The sequence below is a fragment of the Spermophilus citellus genome, assembly GCF_964194105.1.
Source record: "Spermophilus citellus genome assembly, chromosome: 10".
Classification (NCBI taxonomy): Eukaryota; Metazoa; Chordata; class Mammalia; order Rodentia; family Sciuridae; genus Spermophilus; species Spermophilus citellus.
In genome coordinates this window covers 62,596,312-62,614,346 of record NC_138197.1, presented here as the reverse complement: position 1 = coordinate 62,614,346, position 18,035 = coordinate 62,596,312, and the positions used below count along the sequence as shown (strand labels likewise).

General features: G+C 35.2%; 1 protein-coding gene across 2 annotated transcripts in view; it reads left to right on the top strand.

Annotated features, from left to right (window-relative positions):
• The window catches only part of GXYLT1 (glucoside xylosyltransferase 1), a 39,847-nt gene that overhangs the window by 9,343 nt on the left and 12,469 nt on the right, over positions 1–18,035 (top strand). The window contains exons 2-5 of one of the 2 annotated variants that reach the window (XM_081311255.1): positions 1,613–1,705; positions 10,074–10,245; positions 13,071–13,196; positions 14,288–14,539. In XM_081311255.1, coding sequence (XP_081167381.1) covers positions 1,613–1,705; positions 10,074–10,245; positions 13,071–13,196; positions 14,288–14,539 — 643 coding nt within the window. The remainder of the gene's footprint in view (positions 1–1,612; positions 1,706–10,073; positions 10,246–13,070; positions 13,197–14,287; positions 14,540–18,035) is intronic. The other variant, XM_081311256.1, reaches the window with a different exon arrangement.

The window sequence follows — 18,035 nt, the reverse complement described above, 5'->3', positions numbered from 1 at the left end:
AGATAGTTATCTAACTTAACAGGTTTGTTTGATGCTTAAATAGATGTGAAAGCACTTGAATGTGAAAGAACTGTGTTAGTTGTTAAGGTGCTGCTGAGCTTGACTCCCTGGTACGAAGTGTGAGGTTTTAAACATACAAGACCATGCCCAGGAGGGCACACAAACAGGTTTTCTAATCAAGTGGTAATGATATGTTCACATTTTGTTTTCCTAACTGATCAACCTTTTAAAAATATGATTTTTTGTTTCCTAGAAAATGGTGTCTTTTAAAGGAAAACAAATTATAGCTTAACTTTTCTCTATTGATTTTAAAATTCCAAATTTGTAGTTCTTTATGAAATAGTATACAGAATTTCTTGGCATTTTAAAAACCACCATTGTCAGACCCTGTTTTCAGAGATTTTGATTTCACTGGTCTGTGTGGGGCTCTGTGAGTGTTTATTACACCTTCAGGGCTGAGAACCCCTTGACAGTTCTCGAGAAAAGTGATTAAAGGTATTGGCAAACCTGAAATTTTATAGACCTTTTGATATAAGAACAGTAATTTATAATTGAATAGTGAGAGAAAGCAAAGCTACATGGTAATGAGTTTGGAAGTAGTCTAGTTGAGTGTTTTACCCTGACTTCATACACACGTTCGTCAGTACCCAGACCTCCATTGTAGTGAATTTTAGATGATTGTTTTGAAAAGAAATAATGGTAAAGAACATACTTTTTGTAACATGGGGCTTTTTTAAAGCTCTACCCTATAATCTTAAGAAGGAGGACCATACTTGATCCTCCATTCTAGCTGTGTGATATAGTGAAACCGAGATAATGTAAAAATGAAACTGAGCCATGAATATTAGCATGATTTCTTATTTTTTAGTTTAAAACACCATGCAAGTAGCTAGAGTTGAGGGTTCATTTAAAAGTGTTTAAAGATCGTTTTTTCCCTTTCCACCAGAAATTTGGGACATTTTAATTTGAATTCATGATAAGCAAAAATTTTTTGGATGAAATGGATTTTGTTCTAGGTTTGTATGCATAGTCCATGAAGAAAAAAATAGATATTGTCTGTGTCATCTGAGGGGAGAATTTTAATACATGAAGAGAGTTCCTGATTAGAAAACTGTTTTCCATTTTGTAGTATAATCTAAACTAAAGGTTATAAAGTTTTATTTAAAATAATGGTAACTTACCAGGCACAGTGGTACACACCTATGACTCAGGAGGCAGAGGCAGGAAGATTACAAATTTGAGGCCAGCCTCAGCAAATTAGTGAGGCCCTAAGCAACTTAGTAAGAGCCTGCCTCAAAATTAAAAAAAAAGAAAAAAAATTAAAGCAATGTAGCTTAGTGGTAAAGCACCCCTGAGTTAAAAATTCTCAGTACCAAATAAATAAATAAATAATAGGACCCTAAATAAGGGAGAAATCAATTTTCTAGAAAAAAAATAAATCTTCAAGTTCACATAGCAACTTAGATTTGCAGGGTTTTGTTGTTGTTGTTGTTGTTGTTGTTGTTGTTATTGTAAAACAGAACAGTAAGTTATCGTATTACTCAGTGAATTCCTTGTTAGTTACCAATTGAAATACTCACATAGGACTCTTATTTCTGTCTTGCTCTGTTAGGTGTAAAGATTTCTCTCTGTGTTACTGGAATCCCTATTGGATGCTGCCCTCTGATGTTTGTGGAATGAACTGCTTTTGGGAAGCGGCTTTTAGGTAGGCACTTAATATTTAATTGATAGATCAGTGTAGGTAAGATTAGATAGTAAATACTAAAACCTCACACTGTAATAGAACATGAAAGTGTTTCTTTTCTTGTAACTTAATATTATACAAGTAAATAATTCATTTCTGATTGGATTTTCTATTCCCTTTTCTTATTTATGGTTATCACTAACTTTTAGTACATTCTGTATAGAAATAGTCTAAATATTTTTAGATGTTATTAAGGTAAACCATTATTTTTAGGAGAATTTATGATCTAACCTTTGATAACAGGTGATAAACAGGTATGTGTGTCTAGATATATATATACACACACACACATACACATGGTATGCACATATATATTGCAGTTACCTAATTTAAAGCTGGTGTATTGAAAAAACATGGGTGGATGGGACGATTGGGAAGGATTATATTAATTTTTAGCAGAGAGATTGAATATAGGGGAATGTGATGATAAAGACAAATTTACTGAAGGAGTAAATAATATGACATCGTTTATTGCCCTTTGAAATTATTGCAGAATTTGGCTTTGTTAACTTTTGTATAAAGAAGGTACTGGATTGGCTGACCTCTTGGATCCATTCCTGTTCTAATCTTCAATGAGAGAAACAAGTGTTGATAGGAATAGGAATGGGATAAGGCAGTAGCTTTCAGACTATTTCCATGAAAATGCCCTTCCAGAGAGTAAATTTCTTTTGAGAGTCATCTATTATTATTATTATTATTATTATTATTATTATTATTATTTGTATTGGGGATTGAACTTAAGGGCACTTAACCACTGAACCACATCCTCAGCCCTTTTTTGTATTTTATTTAGAGACAGTGTCTCAACCAGTTGCTTAGGGCCTCGATACATTGCTAAGGCTGGCTTTGAGCTTGAGATCCTTCTATCTCAGCCTCCCAAGCCCCTGGGATTATAGGCATGCACCACCACCATGCCTGGCTATTGTATTTTTATTATTAATTTAAACTTCAATTCTACTCATTCTGTTTATCAGACTCCATTGTTGGTACTAATGACTGCTCCTGAGTAAGGTTAATGTGGGTCCATTCTTTTGGAGCTTTCATTCTAGTGTATACAGTAGTGAACCTGAAATTACATTAGAGGGAGATAATTTATAGCTGTGATGAGTCACAAGACATCAGGGAAGGTTTTCTATTGTGGGAGACCAGTTGATGAACAGAAAATTAGCCTGGTTCAAGGATGGGGGAGGTAAAGCTTTCTAGGTAGGAAGAGTTGCATTTAAAATTTTAAGCTTTTGGGCTGGGGATGTGGCTCAAGCAGTAGCGCGCTGTCCTGGCATGCATTCGGCCCGGGTTCGATCCTTAGCATCACAGACAAACAAAGATGTTGTGTTTGCCGAAAACTAAAAAATAAATATTAAGAAATTCTCTCTCTCTCTCTCTCTCTCTCTCTCTCTCTTTAAAAAAAATTTAAGCTTTTATCTAAACTGACAATGATTGTTTCCATTTAAAGGGTACAATGTGATGTTCTGATCTGTGCATAGGGTGTGGAATGATTATATCAAGCTAATCAACATCTGTCACCTCACATTTATCATTATTTTTATAGTGCGAACATGTAAAATCTTTTAGCAATTTTGAAATAATAAATTACTAGTAGCTGTGGTCACTTTGCAGTGCAATTAATCTTGAAACTTTTTAATCCTCTCTGGCTGGAACTTTGTACCTTTTGATTAGTATTCCTTTCCTCCCATCTTTGCTAAAACTTCAAGCCTTTGCCAATTTATTTTGCCCATTGCCAGGAAACTTATAAGAGTACCCACCTACTGGCTTTCTTTATTTTAAAAAAACAAACAACAATAGCAAAACTGGGTATGGTTGTGTATGCATGTAATCCCTGCTACTCAGGAGGCTGATGCAAGAGGATCAAAAGTTTGAGACCAGCCCAGGCAACTTCGTGAGACCCTATCTCATAATAAAACATAAAAAGGACTGGGGATGTGGCTCAGTGGTAGAGCACCCCTGGGTTCATTCTCTAAAAACCAAAAAAAAAAAAAAGAAAAAGAAAGAAAGAAAAAAGAATAAACTTCCTATCTAGCTATTCATGAACATAGGCAACTGATGTCTCCACTTCAAGTTCCTCTCAGGGACCAGTATTTCTAGCTGCATGTTGGTAATTTTCACTTTGCAAGTTCGGATGTCTCAGAGACTCATTTTCAAACTTGAATTCGTGGCCTAGCTTCTCAGATCTTCCTTTTCTGTGTTTTAAATTATGGTTTGTGACTGGTTTTGTCCACACATAAGCACTCTTGTGTGTCTTGTGGTTCTTCTTGTGTGTCTGCTTTCATGCCACTGCTTCTGGCTACCTCTGCCCTCCTGCTCCCTAGCTGTTGTGCGGTCCTGCTCATCGCTTGGTGCCACACTGTGTCATCTTCCTTCACTGCTGACTGTACTTCCCTTTTCCACATCTCCTGAGCTCTTACACTTTATCTATTGTAATTATGAATCTCTATCCATTTCTGCCCTTGGCCTAGTGATAGCACGTGGTGTTGAAACCCCATGCCCTAGAAAGGTGTTGGGTGACCAGTGAATACCATGGTCAAGAGGATCGTTGGTATGGGACAGTTTCTCCAACACTTTGAGACTGGTTCAAGTGTTTGTGTAGTAAACCTCCTTAGTAGTCCTGGGTGTTTTCTACTTAAGCAATCCCCATGCTTTTTAAAAATTTAATTTAAATTTAAAAAAAAAATGGTACTGGGAATTAAACCCAGAGATGCTTAACCACTGAGCTACATTCCCAGTCCTTTTAATTTTTTGAGACAGGGTCTCACTAAGTTGTTTAAGATTTTGCTAAGTTGCTGAGGCTGACCTCAAACCTGTGATCCTCTTGCCTAAGCCTTCTGAGTCACTGGGATTACATGTATGTGCTACAACATCCACCAAGATTAAATATTTTAAAAGAACTAATTATTTTTAAAAAAAGTTCAAGTCATAAAAAAACTAATGTATTGAAACTGATAAGAGTCTGTTGTAATGAAAAGGTAAAAAAATTAACTAGAAAATACAAAACATAAGAGTTAAAAAATTTGTTAAAAAGAATGAAAGAGAACACACTAAGCATGTTATAAAAAAATTTCATGGATACAAGTCAGCACCAGCATTATGTGTGTACTGGGGTCATCATAACCTTTGATTATTGGATGTCATAATTTTGCCACTTATTAGAATAAAGTGTTAGCTTATTATTTGGATTTAGTTCATTATTGATTGATGGTATTTCCATACTTGTTTAGCTTTTAAAAATATTTTGTTATATATATTGTCTGTATTACTGAGTTTTTAATGAACTCTTAGAACAATATTATTCTGCTTTAGCCATTGATAACGAATATTTTCTTTACACTATTTAATCTTTCTCGATTATTATGGGAATTGATTTTTGGATTCATGGAGTCTGTGGTCAAAGGTGGGATATTTTAAACCACTATTTAAAATTTTATTTTAGAAGTTAATGCTTATTTATATTGCATGTTAGATTTTAAGATTTTCTTTTCATGATTTTTGTATAAAAATCACAAAGAATTTTGGTAAGTATTTTGTTTCAAAAGTTATTTATATTCAACTCCTTAGTTTATCTTGTATGATAATTCAAAAGAACCCACCCCCACCCCCCACCCCCACCTTTTTCTCCCTTTTTGTGGTGCTGGGAATTGAACCTGGGGCCTCATTCATGCTTAGGCAAGCACGCTACCATTCCTAGCCACAGTTCCTGAGCTACATCCCTAGCCACAATCCTTTTTTTTTTTTTTTTTTTTTTTTTAATATTAGTTGTTGATGGACCTTTATTTATTTATATGTGGTGCTGAGACTCAGATCCCGTGCCTCACACATGCTAGGCAAGCTATCATTGAGCCACAACCCCAGCCTCAGAAGTCCTTTTTTAAAAAAAAAAAAAAATTATTTGTTTTAATTAGTTATACATGACATATGTATGCATACAGTAATAATGTCTGTTTCATTCTACTATCTTTCCTCCCCCCATATCCCCTCCCCTCCACTCCCATCACTTCCCTCTACCTAATCCTAATCTAAGGTAATGTTATTCTTCCCTAGTTGGTGAGGATGTGGTGAAAAAGGTACCCTCATACATTGCCAGTGGGACTGCAAATTGGTGCAACCACTATGGAAAGCAGTATGGAGATTCCTCAGAAAACTGGGAATGGAACCACCTTTTGACCCAGCTATCCCACTTGTTGGTTTATACCCAAAGGACTTAAAATCAGCATACTATAGTGATGCAGCCACATCAATGTTTATAGCAGCTCAATTTACAAGTCTTTTTTTAATAGGATTTTTTTAAAAAGTTAGATCTTAAGGATATTATTGTTAGTGTTTCAAAATCTGGTTTTCTTTTCTTTTTTTCTATGTTATAATTTTTTTTAAAAATTGTTCATTTTTGTACATGATAGTAGAATGTATTTTGACATATCATACATACATGAAGTATAACTTCCCATTCTTGTGGTTGTTCATGATGTGAAGTTACAATGGTCATGTATTCGTATGTACACGTAGGAAAGTTATGTCGGATTAATTCTGCTGTTGAAAATATGGTTTTCCATTTGTTCAATCACAAGTGTTTAAAGATACATGCAGGTATTTTTTAGTTTGGGGAGATTATTATTAGAAATTTTATTTTGTTATTTGACTTTATATACTTCATTTTAATGCTATTTCCTATTCTAAATATTATACATCATTTATTTATAGAGAGCATACTAACTTAATAGGCTACAAGAAAACACTGGAAGCCATCCATGCTGCCTGAATAAAAATTGAGAAGAAAAGTTGTTATAATTCCGCTAGTAGAAATTTTCATAAACTTAGAAGGCAATTTCTAAGGGTTTGAAATCTGTTAACAGTATTTGTATTAGCATTTGTCATTCAAAACATTCTTTAAGTACTAACTTTTTTGTGTGCTCCCCCTCTCCTACTTTTTGCTCTTAGAAGTCTCAAGTCCACAAGGTTTCAAGAATAGTGCAGTGAATACATCATGCATCCTTACTTAGTTGTTCATTTCTTAGTCACGTTTTGACATTTTCTTTGGCTAGACCAGTTGAGGGAACTGTAGCCATATGGCCTACTCCTAAATACATGTAGTTAGCATTTATCTTTTAAGAACAGGGGCATTTTCCAATATAACCATAATAAAATTGTCACTTCACATTATTTAATACTGATAGAACATATATTTCTTTTTTCTTTTCTCTCTTTTTTTTTGGGGGGGAGGGTGGTATCAGGGATTGAACTCAGGGGCACTTGACCACTGAGCCACATGCCCAGCCCTATTTTGTTTAGAGACAGGATCTCACTGAGTTGCCTAGTGCTTTGCTTTTGCTGAGGCTGGCTTTGAACTCACGATCCTCCTGCCTCTGCCTCCCGAGCTGCTAGGATTACAGGCATGCGCCACCACGCCCGGCTAATTGCCTTTATAGGTTTTCCTTCCCATTTAGTACCCTGTCAAGGATCATACATTGTACTCGGCTATTAGATCTACTTGGTATTCTTTATCCTAGAACTATTCTCTGGCCTTTTGGGGGGTGTGATAGTGGTAATGGTGTCTTTTGTGATATGACATTTTTGTTGTGTTTTGCAGAATGGCCCTTAATTTGTATTTGCCTGTCTCCTCATGGTTAGATTTAGGATTGGGGACCAGTTTACTGCATAGGAGATAGTCTTCTTTGATCATACTGTCAGAAGACAGCTGATGTCATGAGCTTAACATTTATTGGCTAGATCTGATCACATGGTTGCAATTATATTCTCCCATTTCTATACTGTAGCAGTATCTTTATCCTCTTTGTAACAAGTGAGAAAATACTTTGTTGCTTGTGGCTATAGCTCAGCTGTACAGTGCTTGCCTAGCACATGTGAGGCCCTGGGTTCGATCCTCAGCACCACATACAAATGAATAAATAGAATGAAGGTATTTAAAAAAAAAGATGATTGCAAGATAGTGATTATATAATTATGTCATTCTTTCTGCTTTTATCATTTGGTATTTATCTTTTTAAATTTTTTTTGTACTGGGTTAAATGTAGGAACACTTGACCACTGAGCCACATGCCTAGCCCTATTTTGTATTTCATTTAGAGTCAGGGTCTCACTGAGTTGCTTAACACCTTGCTTTTGCTGAGGCTGGCTTTGAACTTGTGATCCTCCTGCCTCTGCCTTCCCAGCCACTGGGATTACAGGCAGGTGCCACCGTACCCAGCTAGTATTCATCTTTAAAACAGAAGGTTACCTCCCCTCGCTCCTTTATTTAATATTATTTGGAGTCATGGCTTCATTTTTTACATCTGATATGTTGCTCATTACTGTAACACTTTTGGTGCTCAGGTTATGCCACATTTAACCATGGGAACCCCTGGTATTATCTTTGAGTTATCCAAAGAATTTCTTCAAATTAAATAGAAAAATAGGTTTGATTTTTCAATTTTTTTTGGATAACATTTCTTTAAACCCATAAGGATATTAATTCATACTGTGGTTAAAATTAGCCTATTCTTGAATAGAGTTGACCATTCTGTTGGTAGAATGGTTGGTAGACCATTCTTCCAGAATGAATGGCTGCTTCCCATGACTGTTAAGTTAAGTTTTAGTTATCGCTTCCTTAGTGTAGAAGCTTAGATTGCTTTTTTCCAACCCCCTGGGGGTTGAACCCAGGGGTGCCCTACCTCTGAGTACTCCCCATCTCTTTTTATTTTTTATTTTGAGATAGGGTCTTGCTAAGTTGCTGAGTCTGGCCTCCGACTTGAAATTCTCTTGCCTCATCCCAAGTCGCTGGATTGCATGTGTGCGCCACTGTGTATGGTTTATTTTATATTTCTTCGAGTTACAATTGAGTTTCCTCTCCTTGGGGTGTGGGTAAAGACATTTTTAAAATATGTTTCATTTTGTCAATGTAGGTGTTGGAGTCTGTGCTATCATTTATTGCTTTTACTGAAAAGGAACACCTAAAGAAAGAAAAAATGTAATGAGGTTGACAGTATCCCTGCAGAGATTGGTAGAGAGAGTGCTGGCAGTGTGACCAAAACAGCTCTTGCTAAAAGGCCTGGGAGGAGTCGTCCCTGGGACTGAGATAGGGAGGAGTTTTTCCTCTGGAGGAAAGTTTACTATACCTATTTCCATATGTGGAGAATTTTGTGCACAACATAGGACCATTATAGTTTATGTCTAAAATCTTTTCTTAGTTTTTGATTTGTGGGTTAGATCTTGTTATGGCCAGTTAAGCAATCTGATATAGTAATGAAATTCTCAGATCATGATGTTTTAATGATGTTTTACCACCAGAGTTGGAGGCAGTTACTAAGGAAGATGAGATGGCAGAGTTCTGTACAATTGTGTTTTGATTTCCTTATCTTCAATTTTCTCTTTGGCTTCCACTTCTTTGAGAGGAACTGGGTTCATGTCCCCTGTCATAAATACAGGTTCCATGTTAGGAACTGGTGGGCTCAACAGAAAGAGGGGAAGGGACAGAGGGTACAGACAAAGGAAGGGAAGGGGTCCCACTTGTTTTTAACACTGTTAGTGGGAATGGATGGAGGGCACTAAGCAAGACCCAGCCATACCCACACCAGCGGAGTGAGAGAAGTGGCACAGCAGAGTCAAGGAGGTTTCGGGCCACTTAAGCCTGGAGTCTGTGCTACTCTGTGTTGGAAGGGGTTGTGGCAGTGTTGGCCATGATGTACTCAGGACATCTCTCCTTCCACAAAGACACATTAGTGCTGGTATGTTTTAGGTCTTCTTAGAAATGTTTGTGTCTTGCTGAATATTTGGTCAATGGAACCGAATGTGTGACATTTAAAAATAGTATGTAAAGGAAATTTCTTGTTATTGGCCATGGTTTAAGGCTAGATGTAATACCGAAATATTTATGGATGAAATTATGGCTGATTTGCTTCACAGGGGTCTGCTGTTTAGTGGAAGTTGGTGTGGGAAGGGTTTAGATGAAATAAGAATGTTTTAAGTTTTTTTTTTTTTTTTCTTCCACAGGCTCCTTGAGAGAATTAAGCCCTCAGGCCCTAAAGTATCCAGAATGAGTAATGAATTAACTTATATCCTACGTGGCAATGACAGTGATGCTGTCGTTTATTTTTGGGAGAAGTGAGAAAGTATTAATTTTTTGTGTTCAGTGATTCCTAGTGAGCAATATCGGTAGAGAAAGTACAGAAATATATGATTGATTGATTCTGCGTTGTAATTTATTTATTTATTTTGCCTTTTTAAATAGAAGTTTTGAACTTCTGTTTTTGAACATGGTTAAGAAACACCATATTCCTGTAAATGTGCTAACACTGTTGGAAAATATGTTTTTCTTTCTTCTTAGGTACAGTCTGAAAATAGAGCCTCCTGAGAAAATGCATCTTGCTGTAGTGGCCTGTGGTGAAAGACTGGAAGAAACTCTAACTATGCTGAAGTCAGCTATCATTTTCAGCATCAAACCTCTTCAGTTCCATATTTTTGCTGAGGACCAACTACATGATAGCTTTAAAGACAGAGTAAGTATTTTTAAGCCTTAGTCATGGTCATAGAGTTGAATATTAATATACAGTATACTAGTTTTGTTTTATTCCTTCATTGTGCAAAAATATTTTTTCTGTAACTCTGTCCTCCTAGACTGGAGAGTATTCCTTGTAGTTATCTCCCCTAGGAGTCCAGAGGAAGGTTTGTCTGTGAACAGGAGTAGGCAACTTAAAGTCCTTTGCCACGCATAAAGATTTTAATTTACCTACTACAGTTCCAGGATATTTTGATTAACGAGATACAAGTTTATTACTCTCACATATAAAAGTAGCCTCTGTAGTAGGGGCTCTGTTTTTTCCTGATTTTGGCTGAGTCATTTTCAGCATGAGGCTTCAACCTCATGATCCAAGATGTGTACTCAAGTTCTAGCTGTCACACCTGTAGTCTTTCTAAATGAGGAGAGAGGAATGAGCGCAGAAGGGCAATCCCTTCCCTATCTTTAAGGATACTTTTAGGCAGAGCTGTGACATTTCTGCCAATCCAGTATTCTCTTAGTCTGAATTTAGTAAATATGGCCATGCCTAACTGTTAGGGTAGATAATATACTTTTTAATCAGGGCAGCTTTGTAACCTTAACAAGAACAAGAATTACTGGGCAAGAATTGGAGATCAGGGTCTGGGTTTGTGGCTTAGTGGTAGAGCATCATTAGGTTCAATCCTCAGCACCACAAAAAAATAAATAAATCAAATAAAGGTATTGTGTCCATATACAACTAAAAAATATTTTTTAAAGAAAGGATTGGAGATCAGATACAGGGAGAACATTTTTATTTTTTGTGTTTAAAAAATTTTTTTAAATTTGTTTTAATTAGTGATACATGACAGTAGAATGCATTTTGACACATTGTACAGAAATGAAGCATAACTTCTCATTCCTCTGGCTCTACATGTATATAGGGTAATAATGTCTGTCTCTTTCTACTGCCCTTCCCATTTCTACAGCTACTCACTCCCCCTCTGCACAATCCAGAGTTCCTTCATTCTTCCCTACCCGACCCTCCAACCACACACTGGATCAGCATCCACTTATCAGAGAAAACATTTTGCCTTTTTTTTTTTTTTGGGATTGGCTTATTTTGCTTTGCATGATATTCTCTTAAGAGAACATATTTGTGATATGGTGATATTCTAATGACTATTAATTCTCTCTCATTCTCCAGCCCCACACCCACTAAATTATACTTTCAACCTTATTTGGATTTTGATGCTTGGTCTATTTTTTTAGTTCATTTTGCATGTCAAGGGAAAAATACCACTTGTGATTTCAAGTCTTTTACTTTTCTGTCTAAATCTTTGATTCCAAGAGGTGTAGAAATTTACTTAACTTGAAAATATTTCTGGCATCTACATTTTTGTTACATACTTTAGTGATCTTGATCTCTTTGGATTGTTTTATTGTTTTTAAAAAATACTGAGTAATAAATCTTGTTGTATAAGTTACTGCTACTCATTGTGGAAACACTTGAAAAGGTAATTTTTAAAAAGTAAATCATTAATTCTTTCACCTTAGATGTAGCCTCTATACCACGTTTTGAAATTTAGATTTTCTTTGATTATAATAAGCAATCCTAAAAATGTTTGATTTTGCTTTTGATGAAAGAATATCAACTATTTGATGGGACATGCTTTTCGTATCAAAAAATAACTAAATATTATAATGTTAGAAGTATTCTTTTTGCATTTTGCATTTTCTTTTTGCATTTTTATGCAAAAGATTTTATTTTGAAATTTGTATTGAAAGGGTCTCTAAGTTGGGAGGCAAAATAAAAAGGTTGGTCTTTTAAAATAATCAACAGAGACACCAAAGCGGAGTATTGATGCAGGTATTCACATAAACTATGTTGGAATATATTAATTTTTAAAATTCCTTAAACACAATTATAACTCAGAAAGATCATCTTTATATGGATTGTTTTTTAAAACAACCTGCTATAGAAACTAGTTAGTCTCCTGCCGTGCCATCCCCTCCTCCTCATTGTCTCTGGCTGCTCTTTGGGTACTTTGAATCAACAATTTCAAAGCCAGGCCTGATAGACTGGTGGATGTGCCTGAGGTGCCAGCTACTCAGGGGGCAGAGGCAGAAAGATCCTTTGAGCTCAGGAGTTTGAGGCCAGCCTGGGCAACAGCAAATCAAAATAAAACCCAAAAAACTAATCAAAAACAATTCTGTTAAAGCAAAAGTAATAGATAGTAAGTGCTTACCTGAGTTTGAAACAGTTCAAGGAATATGTTCATTATAGATTTTTAGGTATATTTTTCTTTTTATAATTTTTAAAGAACTGTCATTGGATGTATAATTATTAGAATTTTTTTGTCAAATTCTCACGCACATTGAAACTATATATAAATGGACAAACTAGTTTTATGTTAGTCTGACTTTGAGTGTAAACATTTTTATTATACATATTTTGTTAATAAGATTAGTACCTAATTTTTCTGACCTTATTTTGTTTAGGGATTCAGAGTATGTATTTATGTAAAGTTAAGGGACATGAAAGCTTACAAAGCTCTTTCAACTTTCTAATATTTTTGGTTCATACGCTCATAAATTGATTGTGTCTTGTGGATCTGAAGGGTGAAGTCTTTCTGGCATATTACTATGGCTTTTAGGCTTTGAATAAAAACAAGGACAATGACGGAAGAGTTCTTTGTTTTCAATGTATAACATAAGATGTACATGATCTTAATTTTTAGCTCTTTTGTTTTAAACTATTGGTTTATGATATTATGGAGAAAATTGAAAGTAAAACAAGTCTAAACTGGTTTCTTTTTAAAGAAAATATTATTTTTTATTTTTCAGCTTGACAGTTGGTCATTTCTACAAACATTTAATTACACTTTATACCCCATTACCTTTCCAAGTGAGAATGCAGCGGAGTGGAAAAAACTCTTTAAACCATGTGCTTCCCAGAGGTTATTCTTGCCAGTAAGTTTTTTCTGCCACAATGTTGTTGTTGTTGTTTTAAAACTTACTTTTACACTGATTATTTATGAGGAGTTAATATATAAATCTAATTAAACAAATACACACGTGCATGTGATATTTAGAAAAAATTTATATAGAGTAAATCAAAACTGTAATAAAAATGATGTTAAAAATGAAAAATTTGGGGTCTAGGATGTAGCTTAGTGGTAGAGTGCCTAGGATATGTGAGGCCCTAGATTCCATCCCCGTTCCACACAAAAATAAATAAATTTTTAGTAATTATTGTCAAAATAATGTTTCTTATAAGTGTAACTCATTCAGTTGCTTTGAATGGTTTTCTTTGTAAGAAGGAATAGAGGTCAGATGTTAATGGAACCAGGTCTGATACCAGTGATGTACATTGATAGTATTAACTTTAGGTTGCAGACTGCACGTACAGCTTGGGGAATTATCCTTGAACGTCTCTGTGGAAGGTACATGTAGGAGACATAGTGTATCTCAAAAAGTGGAACATGGCCAATTTTTTTTTCTTCTAAGACAATTCTTCACCCTTCCTAAGTGCACATTTTCTTTTACTTATCAGGAGATAGTAAGCATGGAAATAAAACCAACGACTCTGGAAATGGAAGGCTGGCTTCCAGTTTGGTTTTATGACTCTTACTAGTTGATACCAAGTGATGTAGGGGTTGATGTCACAGGCTGAGGGGGACAAATTCAGAAGATCTTAATTTGTATTGGTTTACTTTTTCATGATTGGAAATTTAGATTTGAAATAAGAATCTACCATATGTTAATGTTATTTTTTCATTGTGAAAAACATTCCTTTTCTGATCTTTTGAGGATAATGCTTTTATCCTCCCGATTGTTAGTTTTGAATTTTTGGCTTTGGTTTGTTTGCTTAGCTTCTTGAAATTTGATATGAAAGTTAGCATAGTATCTTCTTTATGCTGTTTTCAAAAATTTAAGAAAAATTACTTTAAAAATTAATGTTAGTTAGCTTATCTCTTTGGTATATTTTCTATAATTAGATCCTCTTATGTTTTTAAATTAAATCAATACATAGTTAATGTTTCAAATATCTCTCCTTACAGTTAATCCTGAAAGAAGTTGATTCGCTACTGTATGTCGACACTGATATCCTTTTTTTACGACCAGTTGATGATATTTGGTCTTTACTAAAGAAATTCAATTCCACACAAATTGCTGCAATGGCCCCAGAACATGAGGAGCCTCGAATTGGATGGTACAATCGCTTTGCCAGGCATCCATACTATGGGAAGACCGGAGTGAACTCTGGAGTAATGCTGATGAACATGACGCGGATGAGAAGGAAGTACTTCAAGGTGAATCGCTGAGGCGGGTGCTTGGCTGATATTTTTCTGGTTTTCTTTTGAAATTATTTGCTTTATAGTTTAGTTTCCTTTTATTAAAGTCCAGACTATTCAGAATTTTTCTATTTACATAGAATTATTGAAGAAAAAAGTGGCCACAGTGTGCTCTTTAATGGAGTGGGTGGAACTGGATGGTGTCACATACAAGGAAGAGCAGTGGGCACCATCACCCTGGCTCTCCCTGCAGGACACTGGAACCAGTAGTATGATGTTTTTTAGGGCAACACAGGGTTGTGGTTAAGGATATAGACTACAGCTGTTGGTCTGGCACCTTTTTTTTGTTATTCAGTTATTTTGGTTACATTTTGATCATATCTCCAGGCTTAAGTTTTCTGTCTGTGAAGTAGAATGGTGGCATGGCAGTACCAGTGTCCTAGGGCTTTTTGTGAGGATTAAATGAGTGAAAATGGTGGCTGACATATATAAATGTTGTATTATGCTGCTATATTGAAAGTTAAAAACATCCTTGTGTGTTTCTCATCAAATTGTGGGATCAGTAAAAGAGTCAGATTATTTAATTTCACTGGTGAGGTACTCTGAATCATCACTATGTTCTGAGTAAAGTTTAGGCAGGTTAGTTTGAGTACAGTAAGTTGTAAGTCGTTATAGTTTGTGGACTCTGAGGTCAAATTGGCTTTCTGTATAGCTTTGCCACCAGGGTACTTCTTAACCACTGGCCAGTTAGTTAGCTTTTGAACGTCAGTTCTCTCAGCTAAAAGCAGAGATAGTAAATGGACTTATCTGAGTTAGTTTAAAAGAAATTGATTAAAAATGTTTAGTACAGAGCATGGCACATAGTAAGCAGGTTTTCTTTTCTTCTTTGTTTTCTTTTTGCTGTGCTTGGGGTTGAATCAGGAGCCTGGCCATGCTCTGCAGATGCTCTGCCATTGAGATGCCTCCCCAGTCTGAGGGAGCAGATTTTAAATGTTAGCTAAAAACAGTACCTTCTGAGCAAATACCCACCATTTATTCCTTTCTAACTAATTAGGACTAAATTAAACATTAAGGGATATTACGTCTTGTGAGTCTCTGTATATGTTTACATGGCTATCTATATGGGCTTATTTGTTATATGGTTTTCTCTCCTCCCTTCTTCCCTTCTACCCCTCCTTTCCTTCTTTCATTTGTCGCTATTGAACCCAGGGCCTCATGAATGCTAGGCAGGTGTTCTTCCACTGAGCTATAACCCCAGCCCTATCTCATATTTTTCTATGATTTCTGGTAGATAGAATTTACATTGTTGAATTTATTTATCCCTTGTACATGCTGGATTTAAATCTTTGCTTCATTTAGAGTTTTTCCTTCTTTCCTTTGGTATGGGCGGCTATATGGCTTGTAGCAATCACCACCGCGTGTCAGCATTTCAGTCTTAGAACTGTCTTCTTTCCACCTCACCCAGTACTATGGATTGAACCTAGGGGCACTCTGCCACTGAGCTACATCCCCAGTCCTTTTTATTTTTCATTTTGAGACAGAGGTTTTCTAAGTTGCCCAGGCTGACCTCAAACTTGTGATCCTCGTGTCTCAGTTCTCCGAGTCACTGGGATTGTGCCACTGTACCCGGCCAGTCTGGGAAGTCTTGATAGTACCGATTGCCCTTACATCCTATTACTCTAGTAAGCCTCATTCTTTTAGCCTTCCAGTTTCTGAACCTTTAGAAAATCTTGATTCCATCTCAGTTTTTTTCTCCCAGAGTTGAATGCATTAACGAGACTAGTGCTAGGTGACTTCTGCTCTTTCTTAACACAGAACAAACATCTGTAGGTATCCAGTTTGTTACTGTATTTTGAATTTTTAAATTTCATGGTCCATGATGTGTTACTGAGTAAAACTGGCATTATAACATGATTTTGATTTTGTGATTGTTAGACCATGCTTGGTAATATTATACCAGAAGATGGTGCTGTAAGATTATCTGCTAAGAAATAATGTACTGCTCAGTAACTGCATTTGAAATTTATAGAATTTTGAGAAATTTAGTGTTGCAAAGAACTAGAGATAGTTTATTATAATATTATTTGATTTAAAAAATTAAAATATAGCTATATAATTTTAAGTCCATTACTATTTTTTCTTCTTAATTAGATGCTGTTCTTAAATACCTCAATTGTTTCTCCCATTTCACTTTTCCTTTTGTTTGTGATATGTTGTAGCTAGTTGGAAATGTAGAAAAGGAGTTGAAATAATCTCTAAACTTTCAAACTTTCTTTTCTTCTGTGCATTAATGACTTAAAAAAAAAAGATGAGAGACTTGATTGCACACTAGTTCAGTAGGTCCAGTTTACTTCAGACCTACTGCTGTATGTTACAGATGACCTATTATTGGCCTGTGAAACCATGTTCAGATTTACTTCATTTTCAAATATTGTTGTATTTATGATTCCTGGGATGATTCCATAAATTTTATGGATTTTAAATTTATTTTCCCATCTAAAGTTTTATATTTTTAGCCATACAACTGAATTATTTCCAGTTGCTCCCCATATTGTTACAAACAGATATGTGGATGTCATCCCATAATTCTTATCACATGGAAAGGCACAAGATTACCCCTTTAGGATAAAGATTTTATTTTAGAGTATTTATTTGCTTTGTTATCACCAAGTTCTCACTATTCATGGCTGGTTAGTTCCAACCTGATATTGTAACATATTTTTATTTTTTAAAGGTTTTTCAAAAACATTTTATTAAAAAATGTTGAATTGACAAAAGTTATTAGCAGTAATAAACTATAAGGATAGGAAACAATGACTAGTTTTATAACTCAATAACCAGTTGTATATTATATATTTAAGATGTATAACATGATGATTTAATATAAGTATAAACAATGTACTGACTACCGCAGTCAAATTAATGCATTTGTTACCACTCAGAGTACCATTTGTGTGTCTGGAGTGAAAGGACACTTAAACTTTCTCTTCTTAAATTGTAGGTATCTGTGTTAGTATTATTAACTCTAGTCACCATACTGTACTTTAGATTTCCAGAATTTACTTATCTTATTACTGGAAGTTTGCACCTTTGACAAACATTTCCCTCACCTCCCACAGATAGTTACATATATTAAAAAGTGTAATTTAATCAGGAGACTGAGGCAGGAGGATTATAAATTCAAGGCCAGACTCAGCAACTCATCGAGGCACTAAGCAACTTAGTGAGACCCTATCTCAAAATAAAATTTTTTTTTAGAGGATGTAGCTCAGTGGTAAAGTGCTCCTGGGTTCAATCCCCTGTATCCCTTGCCCCTGCAAAAATTTAAATAGTAAAAATTTTTTTTGTTCTTTGTATCTCTTAATACTTGATAGACAATGATATCACATTAATTAGCTATTACTTTGTATTTGGGGTTATGATATTTGTAGTTTTGAATCCTTACTGGAGTATTTCTTTCCTCTCTTTTAAAAAAAAATTAGAATTATTATTTTTTTAAAAAATAGAGAAAAAA